We start from the raw sequence: 13,763 nt of genomic DNA, 5'->3' as shown, positions 1-13,763 counted from the left end.
GATAAGGTTTAAATGAATGGTTCCTAAATCTTCTCCTCAAAAATATTTTTAATGTGTTCTGTTTGCCAGGAAAAAAAGCTACTGGCTGATGTCATATTCAGGAACGCAGATTGATTAAACAGACAGAAATGAATAATTTCTGTTCTTACTTGATATTTCTTTCAATACTTGAAGGGATCAGAAGGGGGTGCATCTGTTTACGAGGGTAGTTAGTGATAGGACAAGGGGGAATGGTTTTAAACTGAGAGAGGGGAGGTTTAGGTTAGATATTAGGAGGAGGTTTTTCACACAGAGGGTGGTGATGCACTGGAACAGGTTGCCCAAGGAGGTTGTGGATGCCCCATCCCTGGAGGCATTCAAGGCCAGGCTGGATGTGGCTCTGGGCAGCCTGGGCTGCTGGTTGGTGACCCTGCATATAGCAGGGGTGTGAAACTAGGTGATCTTTGTAGTCCTTTTCAACCCAGGCCATTCTATGATTCTATGAGTTATATATGGATGCATATATTCAGTGAATCTGCTATATATACTTTATAAACTGCTTCAGATGGCAATTAACTGTTTGGTTTGGCTTTCACTCTTAATGACTTTGGATTTTTTTTTTGCTAACATTTCAAAACACTTTCCATTAAACTTTAAACAATGATTACTCTCAGTTTAAGGCTTGCAGTCTGTCGTGTACTGCTGCCTAACTGAAGTGTGCGGAATGGGAAGTCATGGAATTCTGTTCCTTAGTTTGGCAAGGGTTACCTATTGTGTGCCTGACAGTGTCTGTTAGCAGGAATTTTCAGCAGGGGTAATCATTTGAACTTTATAGTACTTTGAGGAGAGATTCAGACATCAGCTGTGAATGTCTCTTTTTTTAGTAGAAGACTACAGGGCAAGTTTAATCCTCTTAGGCAAGGCTAGAAGAAAAATAAAACTTTAATTGAAAAGCTTGGGCTGTAATCTAAACTGTTACTGCAGAACCTATCTGGGAATACTTAATCAAATTGGATCACAGGCAGATTTTCTTGAAGGCAAAATGATAAACATTTTGGTGCAAACTTTCAGAAGTGTGGGTATCACAAAGCACTTTGGCTGTGACAGGGAGCTTGCTCTGCTGCCCGATGTGATTTTGGCTGACTGGACTTCGTGATGGAAAGAGATATGTAGTGTTCAGCTGTTGATACTTCTCTCTTAAAAATAAAGTCATGTTTTGGCTAGCATACTTCTTCATATTTGTCACTCCTGCTTGTGTTGTTGCTCAGGCATAAAGCACTGCCGTCCTGTGGAGCTGCTGAGCAGCAGTGGAAGGGACTTCGCCTCTGTCCCGTGCAGTGCTCTGAGTGGGATTCCTTATAAGATCAAAGCAGTCTGGGTCTGCTGAATCTTACAGTACGCCTCAGGATGTTGTGCACAGAAAGGAATATTCTCACATACAAGGAATGTTACCATGCACAAAACTGCCCACAAATACCCAAAACTTTGGCTGCTTTTTTAAGTATTGTTTTCTAGGAGATACAGGTTTCTTAACAGACAGCACGGCATGGTATTATTCCATCCTTCCATTTAGATACAGATTCAGTGTTTCTGTCTGTTTAAACTTGATGTGGGATTGTACAAGCACATATTGAATGAAGTTAATATCCCCAGTTTAAACAGATGTTCTTCCTTAATGCATTGAGCAGTAACCTGTCTGACCAAAATAACTGAATTTTAACATTGGAAATGACATCTATCTGTAAAGCTGACCTAAGTAAGAGTAAAACCTAGCTTTTCTACTTGTAAATATATTACACTTGGCATACAGAGCAGTAAGAAATAAAGCAGAACTAACCTTTTGTCAGCAGGCTGGTAGGAGATGTTGTAAGTGAGATGTGCTTCAGTGGAATGGTCTGAGTTGGTCCAACGCATTACATTTAGTCGTCAAGCACCACTCCCTCCATCTGGAAGGCAGTTGCACTTTCGTTTTGACTTGCCAGTTTAAAAAAAAAATAACAACAACAACAACAAATCCTGTTTTCCTTGGAACCTTTCCTATTGAACTCTCACGTTTCCTATTTTCCTTCCTGTTCAACCCTGAATGCAATGTTCTCTGGAATGTCTATGCTCTTTTCCTATTTCTCAACATTGTCCAGATATGCTTCACGTAATCAAAAGGCTTTTAACAAATTACATGTTTAAAATGTGAAGAGGAGAAAAAAGAGGAGAGATCTGTCCGGAGCAGCTGCCAGCAGGGAGTCACTGTATTGTTTCATCAGAACAGTATTGTGCTTTAGATGGCCACCTGTAGAAGGATTTAAGAGAGCCTTATATACTGTGTTTTAGTAACAACCAAAAGATAAGTTTGCTTTTTGCGAGACAGAGGAGTTTTCTCATTCATTATTGTGCTGTGGACAAAAGCAGGAGTATGATAGCTAGAGGGTATGAAAGCAGTGTTAAGGATCAACCAGTATGTCAGCAGATAGCCCTGCACCCTGCGGGTGTTCTCAGGGCCTTGGATGTTGCCAGTCAGGCTCATAATCAAGTCACCATTTGGTAATGTTTTTTATAGGAACTGTAGGCAAGGCAGGTGTTGCAGAAGAAAAATAAACAATGCTGTTTCCTCTGAGGCAATGTTTCTTCTGCTTTTGGTGTATTTGCCTGTGTTATAAAGCGTTGATACTTTTACAGGAAAGGAAGGATGGAAGGGTTCTGAGCTTTGCATGCATACATTCGTGCTTTTGCACTGAGGTGCGGACTTACGTGTGCTAAGAATTCCTAAGAAGGCTGGATCTTGCTTAGATTTTCATGATCTGTACAGTTCAAGTTGGTTTCTTGTGCGAGAATTACCCTGTGCAGAGAGTGTCAAGAGTCCCTCGTGATTTCCCAGAGTTTTTATTCTATTTGGATTTTCCTGTATCCTTGTGAGTTTCAGTAAATGCAATATTGATGTTGAACAGCACGGAGAGATGTTAGGCAGACCACAAGTCAGGTTTTGCTTTTTGCCATGCTGGCTAAGTCGACCCACTTGCTGTGGCTGAATCAGTCATTAATCTGATTTTTGAGTATTTTGGAACATGGGAAAGGAAAAGTTCTTTATTCTGGTCAGCAAAGAATGTAACAGGCAGATTCTTAGAGCTTTATTTGCATTCACAACAGAAAAGAAGAATAGTTTGGGAGAGGAATTAAAAGCTAAAGAAAGAATTCTGCAGTGTTTTTGCATAGTTCTGTAGTTTCCATCTTGAGCTGTCATAGCAGTGTGGTGTTTCCCCACAGCAGTAGATAAGGATATTTGGGTTGCTTCCAGCGTGTCTGCTTCTTGCAACTTGTGTCATTGCTTAAGAGGCCTGGCTGTATCTCTTTAAAATAAGTGAATCTCCCAGTTCTCTGGAATTATCTTTGTCTTAATATTGTCTCCATCAAGATAGAGTTATCATGGTAGAACTGAGAAAGCTCCTAGGGTATAGGAGATGGAGGAGAGGGAAGGAAACATTGCTAAACTGCAGCTGCCTTCACTGGCGCCATCAGAGGCTGTGAACTCAGGCTGGGAGTAAGTAGTGGCCACGCTCAGTGCAGAACTGAGTCGCCTCTGCTGATTTTCTGCAGATCCCCCGCGCTGTCTGTCTTCCTGTTTCCTTGAGGGCCCATTATAAACTTTACCATAAGTGAGTTGGGTGTCCAGCAGTGTTACCTGGAGAGAACTGTAGGACTGCAAGTGTGCCAGAAAGTAGAAAATACCTCTTGGGAGGGAGGTCCTTTTGTATCCATTGGAAGATCTCACTGAGGGCAACCAGTACCACACTGCCATCTACCTGACATCTCGCAGGACAGTCTGAATCGTCTGTTCATCTGTGCCTTTCTAGGAAGTTGCCAAGCCAGTAAATATCACGCACTGGAACAGGTTGCCCAAGGAGGCTGTGGATGCCCCATCCCTGGAGGCATTCAAGGCCAGGCTGGATGTGGCTCTGGGCAGCCTGGTCTGCTGGTTGGTGACCCTGCACATAGCGGGGGGGGCTGAAACTAAGTGATCTTTGTGGTCCTTTTCAACCCAGACCATTCAGTGATTCTATGATCTTTGGCTGGGAAGGGTAACCCAGCAGGCTTATCAGTGCAGCAGCCAGCATGACAAAAGTCATAGGTATTCTGAATATTCAGATTGTCCTGCCTTAGTCTTCCTAGCCAAACATTTGAAGGCTGGACACTGAAAAATGGTAACTAGCTTATGAAACCAGGCTATATAGCAGCTTTTTAAAGTAAAGTCTGCTGCTGTTCGTGTCTATGCTACATTCAGCATTCTCTACCTAGAAGAATCCATATGCAAGTTGATTTTTTGAAGGTCAGTATTTTGAGTATCTTATGCCTCTGATAACAGTGATTAGGCAACTAGTAGGATTCTGATCAACCCCCGGAGTGCATTTTTAAATATCCCTGTCTTTGCCTACGCGAATGTCTGAAGGGTTTGAAAATACAAAACGTTGCTTAAACTTGCAGTGTCTCCAAATGTAGCAGTGTTGTGGTATAAAAGCTGTGGACAGGTTGTGCGGAACTACGCTTAAAACTCACCTAACATTCCTCTTATTTCTGCTTGTTGAATTGTTTCTTGCAAAACTACTGCTAATTCCTGCCAAAAGGACAGGCGTCTCTGCCTCTTACCCCATCCTCCTGCAGCTTCTTGGAATTCCATAAAAATGAACGTTTGAATGCCATTTATAAATGAGGGATTTATTCCATCCAGGCAGTCTGCATTTTTTCAAAGCGATGCAGTCTTTTAGAGACCTACAGTGCACCAGGACTTCAGAGTTGGATAAATAGCTCTGAGAAGTGGGAATGGCCAGGAAGCTGTCTTCCTTTCCTGTGCACGGATGGATGAAAAGTTCATTTGAAACTTACTGGTGCTGCTTGAGAACTTCTTGCCAGACGTCTCCTTCTCAGTGAACTCCTCTCTAAGTTCAACTTCTGCTTTTTTTTTTTTTTCTGTTTGTTTTTACATAAAAAGGAAGAATTCTGCCCTTTTTGAAGCAGGGATATAACTTGACGATAGTTTACAAAACTGTTTATGTTGTGATTCCGGAAAATAACCTTTGTTGTAAACCAAGATAAATGTGGTTTAACCACATATGCAATTCTGTGGGGAAAAAAGACAAATACTGCTCATGAATACAGCATTTCTCCTTTTATGGTGCTATGCTGCAAGGTGTATGATGTGTTATTTAGGGGCTCACTGCCTGCTTGTTGTATTTGTCCAGAGGAGTCAACTATCTGAGATTCTACTGAGTTGATTGATCCCCTCCCATGCCAGCTTTTCAGTGCATTGGTGTAGTGCAGCCTGTAGGCCACAAATAACTGTGCTTTGAGGACAGTGGATGAAGAGCATATTGCAGAAGAGGAAGGCAAACAACCAGCAGTCTGGCCCTCGGAGTTTGGTAGAATGAAAGAAATCTCTCTTCCCACTCCCTGCCCATCACAGCGGTGGTTCTCACAAGGGAGCAGCTCATCTCACAGCCAGCTGATTGCACTGTGTAGACTGGAGGCTCCCAGATCCAGTGAGAACAGCTGCCAGAGAAGCTACAAAGCCTTCTTTGTTTCTGGCATCAAAACACCTGAAGTTGGCATGTGCCAAATCTTTGAATCTCTGTGGAGCTTGCCATCTCCCTTGTGATAGAGATAAAAGTGCTGCTGATAGTTACGTATGTCAAGTATAATCCTGCCTTTCTTTCCCTTTGTTGCCTGTGTGAGACCTTGAAAGGAATGAGAGCGTGCTTTGGTACAAGGAAACTTTTAAGGAAAAAAATAGTGGGATCATATCTTTTAGAATTATGGCACTTTAATCAATGGCCAAATCTTTTTGGACTTGTACAGTAGAATGGTGCAGAGATGCATATTGGTAGCTTGAAATGCTGCCAAATTATTTTGAGATAACTATTTACAATGAGATCTTTTTTGAAGCACAAACTAAAATCATTTGCATAAGGGGGAGCAAAATCCTAATTCCAGAGCTGCTGAAGTAATAGCAAAGTTGTCAGTGGTGGCCTTGAGTAGTCTTATTTGCACAACTCAGTGGCTGTCATGGGGTTGACATTTCATTCCCATACAGCTCCTCCAGTCTTCATAGCTTTGAGAGGTTTTGCTTTTGAAATGGCAGCGTCACAGCTTCAGGTTTGCTTTTGTGTCACACGTTAAGCTGTAATGCAGACAGAAGTAAATAGGTTCAAGTTCCTTCTTGTTCACTTTTCTTCAGAAAAGATGGTGGAGCTCAACCCCGGAGGGTTTGGATATTTGGCTTTTGGTTTTCTCCTCCCCACAAGTTGACTCCCTTTTTCATATTAAGCAATAGGATGGATTTTGTTACTGTCTGATTAAGATGGATTTTGTTACTTACTGTCTGATTACTCAGAGTATAAACACAGAAGTAGATTGCATGCTTTTGTTCCTGTAGCACGAAAGGAAATATTTGTCCATACGAAGCTGCATTTGATTGTACACTGAGATTTTTATATTAAAAACTATTTCTGTGTTTGTGACTTTTTTAAGGTGCTGGGAACCCCAACTGCAAAGTTGCAATTGTAATGGGCAAGACCAAGAACTCCTCAGCATCCAGGTAAGGTTTCTTAGGAAGTTCAAAGAGCTGCCTATAATTTGTTTTCAGGAGGTGTCACTGCTTATAAAAGCTTTAGATGCAGTAGCATTAATTGCTTTGATCGGTTGGTTGGATGTGGCTGTGACTTGCAGAGGACTTCTGAACCCTTGGCTGTGTTTAGCTAAAAATACAGATGACCAAGATCCTGATTTTTTTTTTTTTATTTTATTTTTTGGTCAGCTCTGATGACTGAAACCTCCAGATCTGTTCACCAACTTGCACCAAATGCATCCCTTCCATTGCACTCACTGTAGTGCTTGTGCAGCTGTGTGATGGATTGGATCAGGAAATTCTTAGAGTTTGGAGGAGCCCCAGGGGTCATGCAGGCCAGTTCCTGGCTCCATGCAGCGCCACCCAAAATCACTCCTTTGAATGTTGCCTCTCATTCTCACATGCTAAATCCTTGTATTTGGGGCAGAATGTGTGTGTTAGCTTATGAGAAGAGTTTATGATGTGAATGCACCTGACGCATTCTAGAATGTTGCATTCTTTCAACAGAACCATGCTCCCTTTTTTGCCTTTCAATTTGCAGTTTCTCACATCTCAGGCTTACAGTTTACTTTCTAAGTGTGATTTATGAAAGCAGTTAACAAGAACTGCTTGCTTAAACAATAATAAAACCAAAACCTTTCAGAATTTTCCTGAGCAGAATGAGTACATGAGACATATCAGAGACCTACTAAGGTTACTAACTTAGTTATTCAAAAAAAATTATCTCCAGATATAAAAAGTTTGAAACATGGGGATGTTTCTATGAAGTTATGTGTAGTGACACCATCGCACATCTTTAATCAGACCTTCAGATTGCATTCCTATATCATAGAGTCATAGAATGGTTTGGGTTGGAAGGGATTTAAGATCATCTGGTTCCAACCCCCTGCTATAGGCAGGGACACTTCCCTGTACACCAGGTTTCTCAAAGCCCCATCCAGCCTGGCCTTGAATGCTTCCAGGGAGGGGGCATCCACAGCCCTGCTGGGCCCTGTTCCAGTGTCTCACCACCCTCACAGTAAAGAATTTCTTCCTAATATCTAGTCTAAATCCAGTTTAAAGCCATCTCCCCATCGTGTAGCTGAATATATGTGAATACAATATTCACTTCTTTCTGTTTCAAGTAAATAATGCAGTGTATCTTGTTCAGCTGTTCGTTAGTGCCACGCTAAAACTGCCACTTGCAAAAAAATAAGCCATGTGTAAAACACTTTGCAACTGGGCCTGCTGAAATCGTGCAGCTTGTAGCACATACAACTGGAAACGTTTATGTCTCTATGTTGGATCATAGCCCAAATTCCAGTGATTATCAGAAATTTTTGGATGTGTTTAGGCTCCCTTTGGAAATAAGCATTGTTTGTTTTCCAGCATCCAGGGTGGGTTGTCCAGCAGCCGTGCGACCTGTGACATCTGCTGGGCTATCTGGAAGCTGCACAAAGGGTGATGGAGGGAATGACATGATGCACTTTCTAGAGCTGGAGCTCAGGGACTCAGGAGGTCACCTCTAGTCCTGTGTGACCCTCCTTAAATGTCCTGGAGGCATTTAAACATGAGGATTACTTTCCTGAACTATAGGCAAGCTAAAATCAGGATGATGATAAACATGTTCTGAGACGAAGAAGGAAGGCTGGGGGAGGAAATGGGCTGTATGAGACAGAAGCAGATGGTAGAGCATTGCAGAGGTGACAGAGGGAATAGCTTTTCATTCAAGGTACGTTAGGTGGCAGTGGTATATTTGGTGGTCCACCCATGTGCCGTGCTACTACATGCAGACAGGATGGCTGCAATATGCAGAAGTAAATGTCAACATGTATGCAATTGCTAAACTGAGGGTAAAAAATAAAAAAGCGAGGGAATAGGACAGAGAGGAGGCTAAAAATTGACCACAAGACGTACTTTCTGTCTTGACGCAGGTACAAGCAGCACAGCATGATCATTGTCCCCATGGACACCCCGGGAGTGAGGCTGATACGACCGCTCTCAGTGTTTGGCTACACGGGTAGGTGATAGGAGTTGCTGACTGTACATCTGTTACTGTTAGCCATCCCAGAGCTGTAGTAATACTAACCAGTGTTGTGTATGAAACAGACCAGTAAAATGCGTGTAGAGAAAGCATTAGGAATTGTAAGGCCTCTCGTTTTGCTTTCTTTAAGCACAGACATTATCCTCCTTCATTTTATCCTGCTGCTGTTTTCTCTATACCTGTAGATGAGATCCACGGAGGACATTTTGAGGTACATTTTAATGATGTACGAGTGCCTGTCTCCAATATAATACTGGGTGAGTTTCAATATTAATTGCTCCTTAATACGTACAGCAACAAAGCAAATTTACAAAAACAGTGGTTTATTTTGTGAATTACCAGAAATTAATATAAACATGTAAGGAGGATTCCTTAGATAAGGTGTGTCCAGCTGTGGTTGGCAGTCTGCCTGCTGCTTGGATCTAACTTGCTGAGAGCAAAAGGGTGACTGAAGGAAGAACGTAGCTGTAGCAGTTGTGCAAAAGTCAGTGCCTGGATGTGGGGCAAAGCAGAAAGTGTTGATGATGTTCTTTCCCCCAAACCAGTCTTCGTGGACTTCACTTTTTAAAAAAAGAGCTTTCTGCTGCAGTCTGTGGCCGTCCAAGTCTGGGTAGCTGCAGATTTAGAGGAACTGAAAGAAAAATGCAAGAGAGCAGGCCAACAATGTGACCTTCTGCAGGGAGAGCTTTTTTCTAGTTCTCTCCATTGGAAAATGACAATTTAAATAGTTTTCTCTTTTTAAAAATACTTTTATTGCACCGAAAGAACTTTCTTTAGCAGCTCTTGGACTTGGAAACCCCAAAGTCTTCCCTTAGCTTCTCATATTTTTCAGTGTGAGATTAACATTTAAATTATACCAAGTAAATCAAACCCTCTCAGCAACCATCTTAGGGTGATCTTTGTGCTGTGAGTAGTATTAACAATGGGTCAGTGTAGATGTAGATAAACAAGCACAACACTTACACAAAATAAACTTCAAAGTTTACTTCTAGCTCTGCTGCTGTGTAGACACTTCTGTTCTGAGCCATAGATCACTTCAAGCAGAAATCAAGGGATCTGACTCTGACTGTTTTTCTTTCCACCCAGGTGAGGGAAGGGGGTTTGAGATAGCACAAGGTCGGCTCGGGCCAGGCCGCATTCATCACTGCATGAGGTCCATTGGTGCAGCCGAAACTGCTTTAGAGATCTTGTGCCAGCGTGCAGCACAAAGAGAGACTTTTGGGAAGAAATTGTACCACCACGTAAGCATGTTTTCACCTTCTCTATTCATATCTATTCCAGACATCACCTTTTGTTTTACCCATATCTGGAGTTGAAATACTGTTGCACAAGAGTGTGCTCGCTATCTTTTATCAATAGGAATAAGAAGTTGGCACTTTGTTTTTAAGAATCATCAGCTTTTAAAAGTTGGTTTATTGCATTTCAAGTGTTCCTCAATCTTACCCAGCAGCTGGGATGACTATTGGAAAGAAACTATTGGAAAGAAACAAGTGAAGGCAATGGAAAGAGGAAGCTGAGACACTGTCTGGCACAGCTTATAAAAAAACTTGTGCAGACCCAGAGGGAGTAATCTTACACGTACATTTTCCAGTCATATCATTGCCAAACCTGCCTTTGCTACCAAAATGAAAACTGGATGAGGCACCCTCTGCATTTCTCAGAAGTTCAGCACAGGCAGCACCTTAGGGCAGGACACAGCTGCAGAACTGAAGCAGGTTCTCCCCAGCTGAGAGGAGAAGCTGTTGGCTGTCTGCAGTGACAGGCTGACCATCACCTCCACCCTGCCCCTGTGGAAGTGACAGCCCTGGGAGCTGGCAGCAGGAGGGAGCGTCTGAAAACCTGCATAGGGGTTCAGACCACCTTTGCTGCTATAAGCCAAGCCCCAAGACCTTGCATTGAAGTGAGTGCTGTGCCTGCCAAGGCAGCAACATTCACACTCCAGCCAGGAGCATGCCTGAAGCTGGCTCAGGCTCCAAATGGCTTTTTATTGACAAGCATCACATGAGCAATGCACTATGTGGGCTGCACAGGGAAATGAGCTAAGAGCAGGGAGGGGCTGCTAAGAGCATATTACAAGCAATCGTCATGTATTTCATCTTAGTTTGGCTCAAGGGAGCTACTGCTGGATCACCGTGAAGATAAATGCAGCAGGCACAACCCTGCAGCTGTTTGCCTGCACATGTAACACACCACCACCACTAGCTTAGGAAAAACAGAACTGAATTCTCTCTTCCCAAATTTTTGTATACTAGGGCATGTCACACAGGGAAGTGATTGTGAGTTGTGGTGGCAGGTGAGGGAAAGCAAGCCAGCTTGAAAGGCTTCAAGAAGAGAGGTAGCAGGCAGTGGGGATGGACACAGAAGCGGGAGTGGATCTGGAGTCTCTAAATGACTGAGCAATGTGGGCGTCTTCCTTAGGGCAGGCTTAGGCTGACCAGGCAGAAGGCATTAAATGACTTTCTGCCTCTTTTTTCTCAATTTTTTTGTTTTTTGTCTCTGCAGGAAGTTATTGCCCACTGGATCGCTGAGTGCCGCCTTAGCATAGAACAAGCTCGACTGCTTACCCTGAAAACAGCCAGCAAGATTGACACGTTGGGCAACAGAAAAGCTAGGAAAGAAGTAAGTTGGTTTTTTTTTTGGCAGCCTTGGCCTAGGACCTGTGAGATGCAATACCTGCACATTTTCAGGAGATAACTAGTTGAAATTAAGTGAAAACATATTGCTGAAAGTCTGCCTAATCATAGAGTACAGCTTCATGTTGCAATAGTAACTGTTAGGATGTGCTTTTGTTTCTCCTACTGAGAGTGTATGAAACACTCAGCTTAAAGACTTCAACCTGGTGAGATGTATTTGAAAACTAAAGCAGTTTAAGTATGGCTCAGTCATCTTAGCACACCAGCATAGTTCTGCATGGCTGTCCCTTCTCGAGACTTTCTTGGAACAGGAATGGGAACAGCACAGCTCTCATTCAGTCCTCCAGGAGACTGTTCTATCTGATACCAGTTTTCAGTAGAACTGTTAGGTAAACATATTAATAACAGTTTCATAAATGAATAAGTTCTCCTCTGCCTACAGATAGCCATGACCAAAGTGGTTGTGCCTCGAGCTGTGCTTAAAGTGATTGACTGTGCAATCCAAGTGTGTGGTGGAGCTGGAGTTTCCCAGGATTTTCCTTTGGCTTCTATGTGAGTAAGGAAGACTTATCTCTGCTGTCTGAGGGCTCTTTTAAAGATAAGGTAATGGTGTAATTCCAGTACATGTTTGTTTTTACCTCAAGTAACCAGAAGTCATGGGCTGTACACCCACATGCACAAACTGAATTTTATAATTAAATGGCCTTGCTTTATCCCAACAACAATAATAACCAAACAACCTACCCCAAAATAGCTAAAAAACCCACACACATAGCTGCCAAGGACACTAAACTACTTCTGATGTGCAGCATAGAGAAGCTGTTTCTAAAGCTCAGTTTAATCCCTTGTGCATGCCTTGGGGTGAAGCCTTCAGAATTTCCAGTACATGCATCTCAACCCTGCCAGAAGATTTCAGCTGCAACATCTCCCATGCAATGGCTCTTTTGATAAGACTCCAAAGAACATGATTATATCAAAATTAGATCTGAGAATTCCCACTGCCAGACCGGTTCGCTTTTGCAGCAGGGCTCGAACTCAGCCCCTAATTCAGATCTCCCTGCACAGGTTTGCATACATTCGGACCTTACGTGTGGCAGATGGGCCTGATGAAGTTCATCTGTCAACAATTGCAAGGTGGGAACTACTTGATCAATCAAAGAAGCTAACTGCAAAAATCTGATGTCAGCATAAAGCCCTCTCAGGTGGATGGGGGTCTTAGAAAAGATGACCCTGCTCAGTACAATTCTGTTTAAGCTAAAAGTGAATGAATACAAAATTCTGATTCCAGCTTGAAGCAATAAGTCTTCTCAACCTTTACTCATAATTATTGCACTTACTAATTACTACATTTTTTATTTTTTTATTATTATTATTATTTTTTTTTTTTACAATCCCACACCTGAAGGAAGGGCATATGTAAAACAAATAAAGAGCAGGATGTTCCTGGGTTCTTTATAACTGAATAAAATCTATTTTCTAAAAGGCTTAAAGTGCTTTATTTGCTCTGAGCCAAAGCACTATAACTTTTTATCGTCATGTCAAAGCAACATAAACTTCATTACTGATCAGATGACATAGAAATGCCTTTCTTCCTCTTTCCGGAACATGGCTTCAGTCCAGTCCTCTTTCCTCACCCCTTCTTACTCCCTTCCTTTTCACTGAACATTACATTCAGTCCTTCTCCCTCCCCCCCCACCAAGTCAGGGGTAGTGCAGTGCAAGACAGAGCTAGGACACAGCAGATCGTCTGTAGCTGTTTCTTACTTTGAACAAAGTTATCTCCTCCCTTTTCTCCTTCTAGGCACTCTTTTAGTCTTCCGTTGCATCCTGCCTTGTGCATCCTCAAACCTCCTCCGGGCTTCAGCTCTTAAAGATATCTGAGCGTAGGTGGCACTTTCCCCTCTGAAAGGCTGAATTTTGACTGGGACTAATGCTGACTTGCACAGGGCAGTTCATGGCCACTGCACTCAAACCCAGCTCTGCTATTTTGTGTCCCTCTGTGAAGTTCTCAGAGATCACAGTTCCTCATTAACAAACCACTTTTGTCACAAGTTACTTACAACACAACTCATCAATACAACAGAACCAAGCAGAGAATACTGCACCATCAGTAGTTCTATTTTCTACAAAGGTAGGGCTTTTCAGCTTATACAGGACTGATCAACAACTAACAACTAACCAAGATAACAAGTGTTGTCTTTCTGCATTACCAACCAACCTGATACGAGAGCTCAGAGAGCACACACAACTGCCAGGCTTAAGGTCAGAACTTGCTGCAGTCTCATCCTGAAGACCAAACCAAACTCTGTGAGCGGTCACCTGAAAAGTGTTCTAGCAAAAGCTGCTCAACTCAGAGTAGTACAAAGGCAAAGTATTTGCAGCTGGAAGCTTCCTGCAAATAAGTTTCTTCATATCAATTCATTACATCTGAAAAATAAGAGATGAGAGCTCCTGTCAAACAGTCAAATAACAACCTACATTTCCATTTGTCTTGGTTTCCTCTTGCTTCCTGCCAAGAA

The 13,763-nt window shown here is 42.5% G+C and overlaps 2 protein-coding genes and 1 long non-coding RNA gene across 3 annotated transcripts in view; 1 reads left to right on the top strand and 2 right to left on the bottom strand.

The window, feature by feature from the left end:
- Positions 1-1,955, bottom strand: part of ACKR4 (atypical chemokine receptor 4) — a 4,660-nt gene extending 2,705 nt beyond the window's left edge. Inside the window, exon 1 of the mRNA XM_010712929.3 lies at positions 1,817-1,955. Within this exon, the coding sequence (XP_010711231.1) occupies positions 1,817-1,893 (77 nt within the window). The 5' untranslated portion in view covers positions 1,894-1,955. The remainder of the gene's footprint in view (positions 1-1,816) is intronic.
- ACAD11 (acyl-CoA dehydrogenase family member 11) overlaps positions 1-12,730 on the top strand; it is a 27,792-nt gene extending 15,062 nt beyond the window's left edge. The window contains exons 14-20 of the mRNA XM_010712930.2: positions 6,493-6,559; positions 8,503-8,588; positions 8,798-8,869; positions 9,699-9,853; positions 11,115-11,231; positions 11,688-11,797; positions 12,311-12,730. Coding sequence (XP_010711232.1) covers positions 6,493-6,559; positions 8,503-8,588; positions 8,798-8,869; positions 9,699-9,853; positions 11,115-11,231; positions 11,688-11,797; positions 12,311-12,425 — 722 coding nt within the window. The 3' untranslated portion in view covers positions 12,426-12,730. The remainder of the gene's footprint in view (positions 1-6,492; positions 6,560-8,502; positions 8,589-8,797; positions 8,870-9,698; positions 9,854-11,114; positions 11,232-11,687; positions 11,798-12,310) is intronic.
- LOC116216762 lies at positions 8,919-13,763 on the bottom strand. Its single transcript, XR_004160167.1, has 2 exons — positions 13,463-13,763; positions 8,919-9,243 (listed from the first exon to the last, which is right to left on the bottom strand). It is a non-coding gene; the product is annotated as an uncharacterized LOC116216762 (long non-coding RNA).

This window comes from Meleagris gallopavo, chromosome 6, assembly GCF_000146605.3.
Source record: "Meleagris gallopavo isolate NT-WF06-2002-E0010 breed Aviagen turkey brand Nicholas breeding stock chromosome 6, Turkey_5.1, whole genome shotgun sequence".
Taxonomy (NCBI): Eukaryota; Metazoa; Chordata; class Aves; order Galliformes; family Phasianidae; genus Meleagris; species Meleagris gallopavo.
The sequence above is the reverse complement of the archived record's forward strand: the minus strand, read 5'-3'. Positions and strand labels throughout refer to the sequence as shown.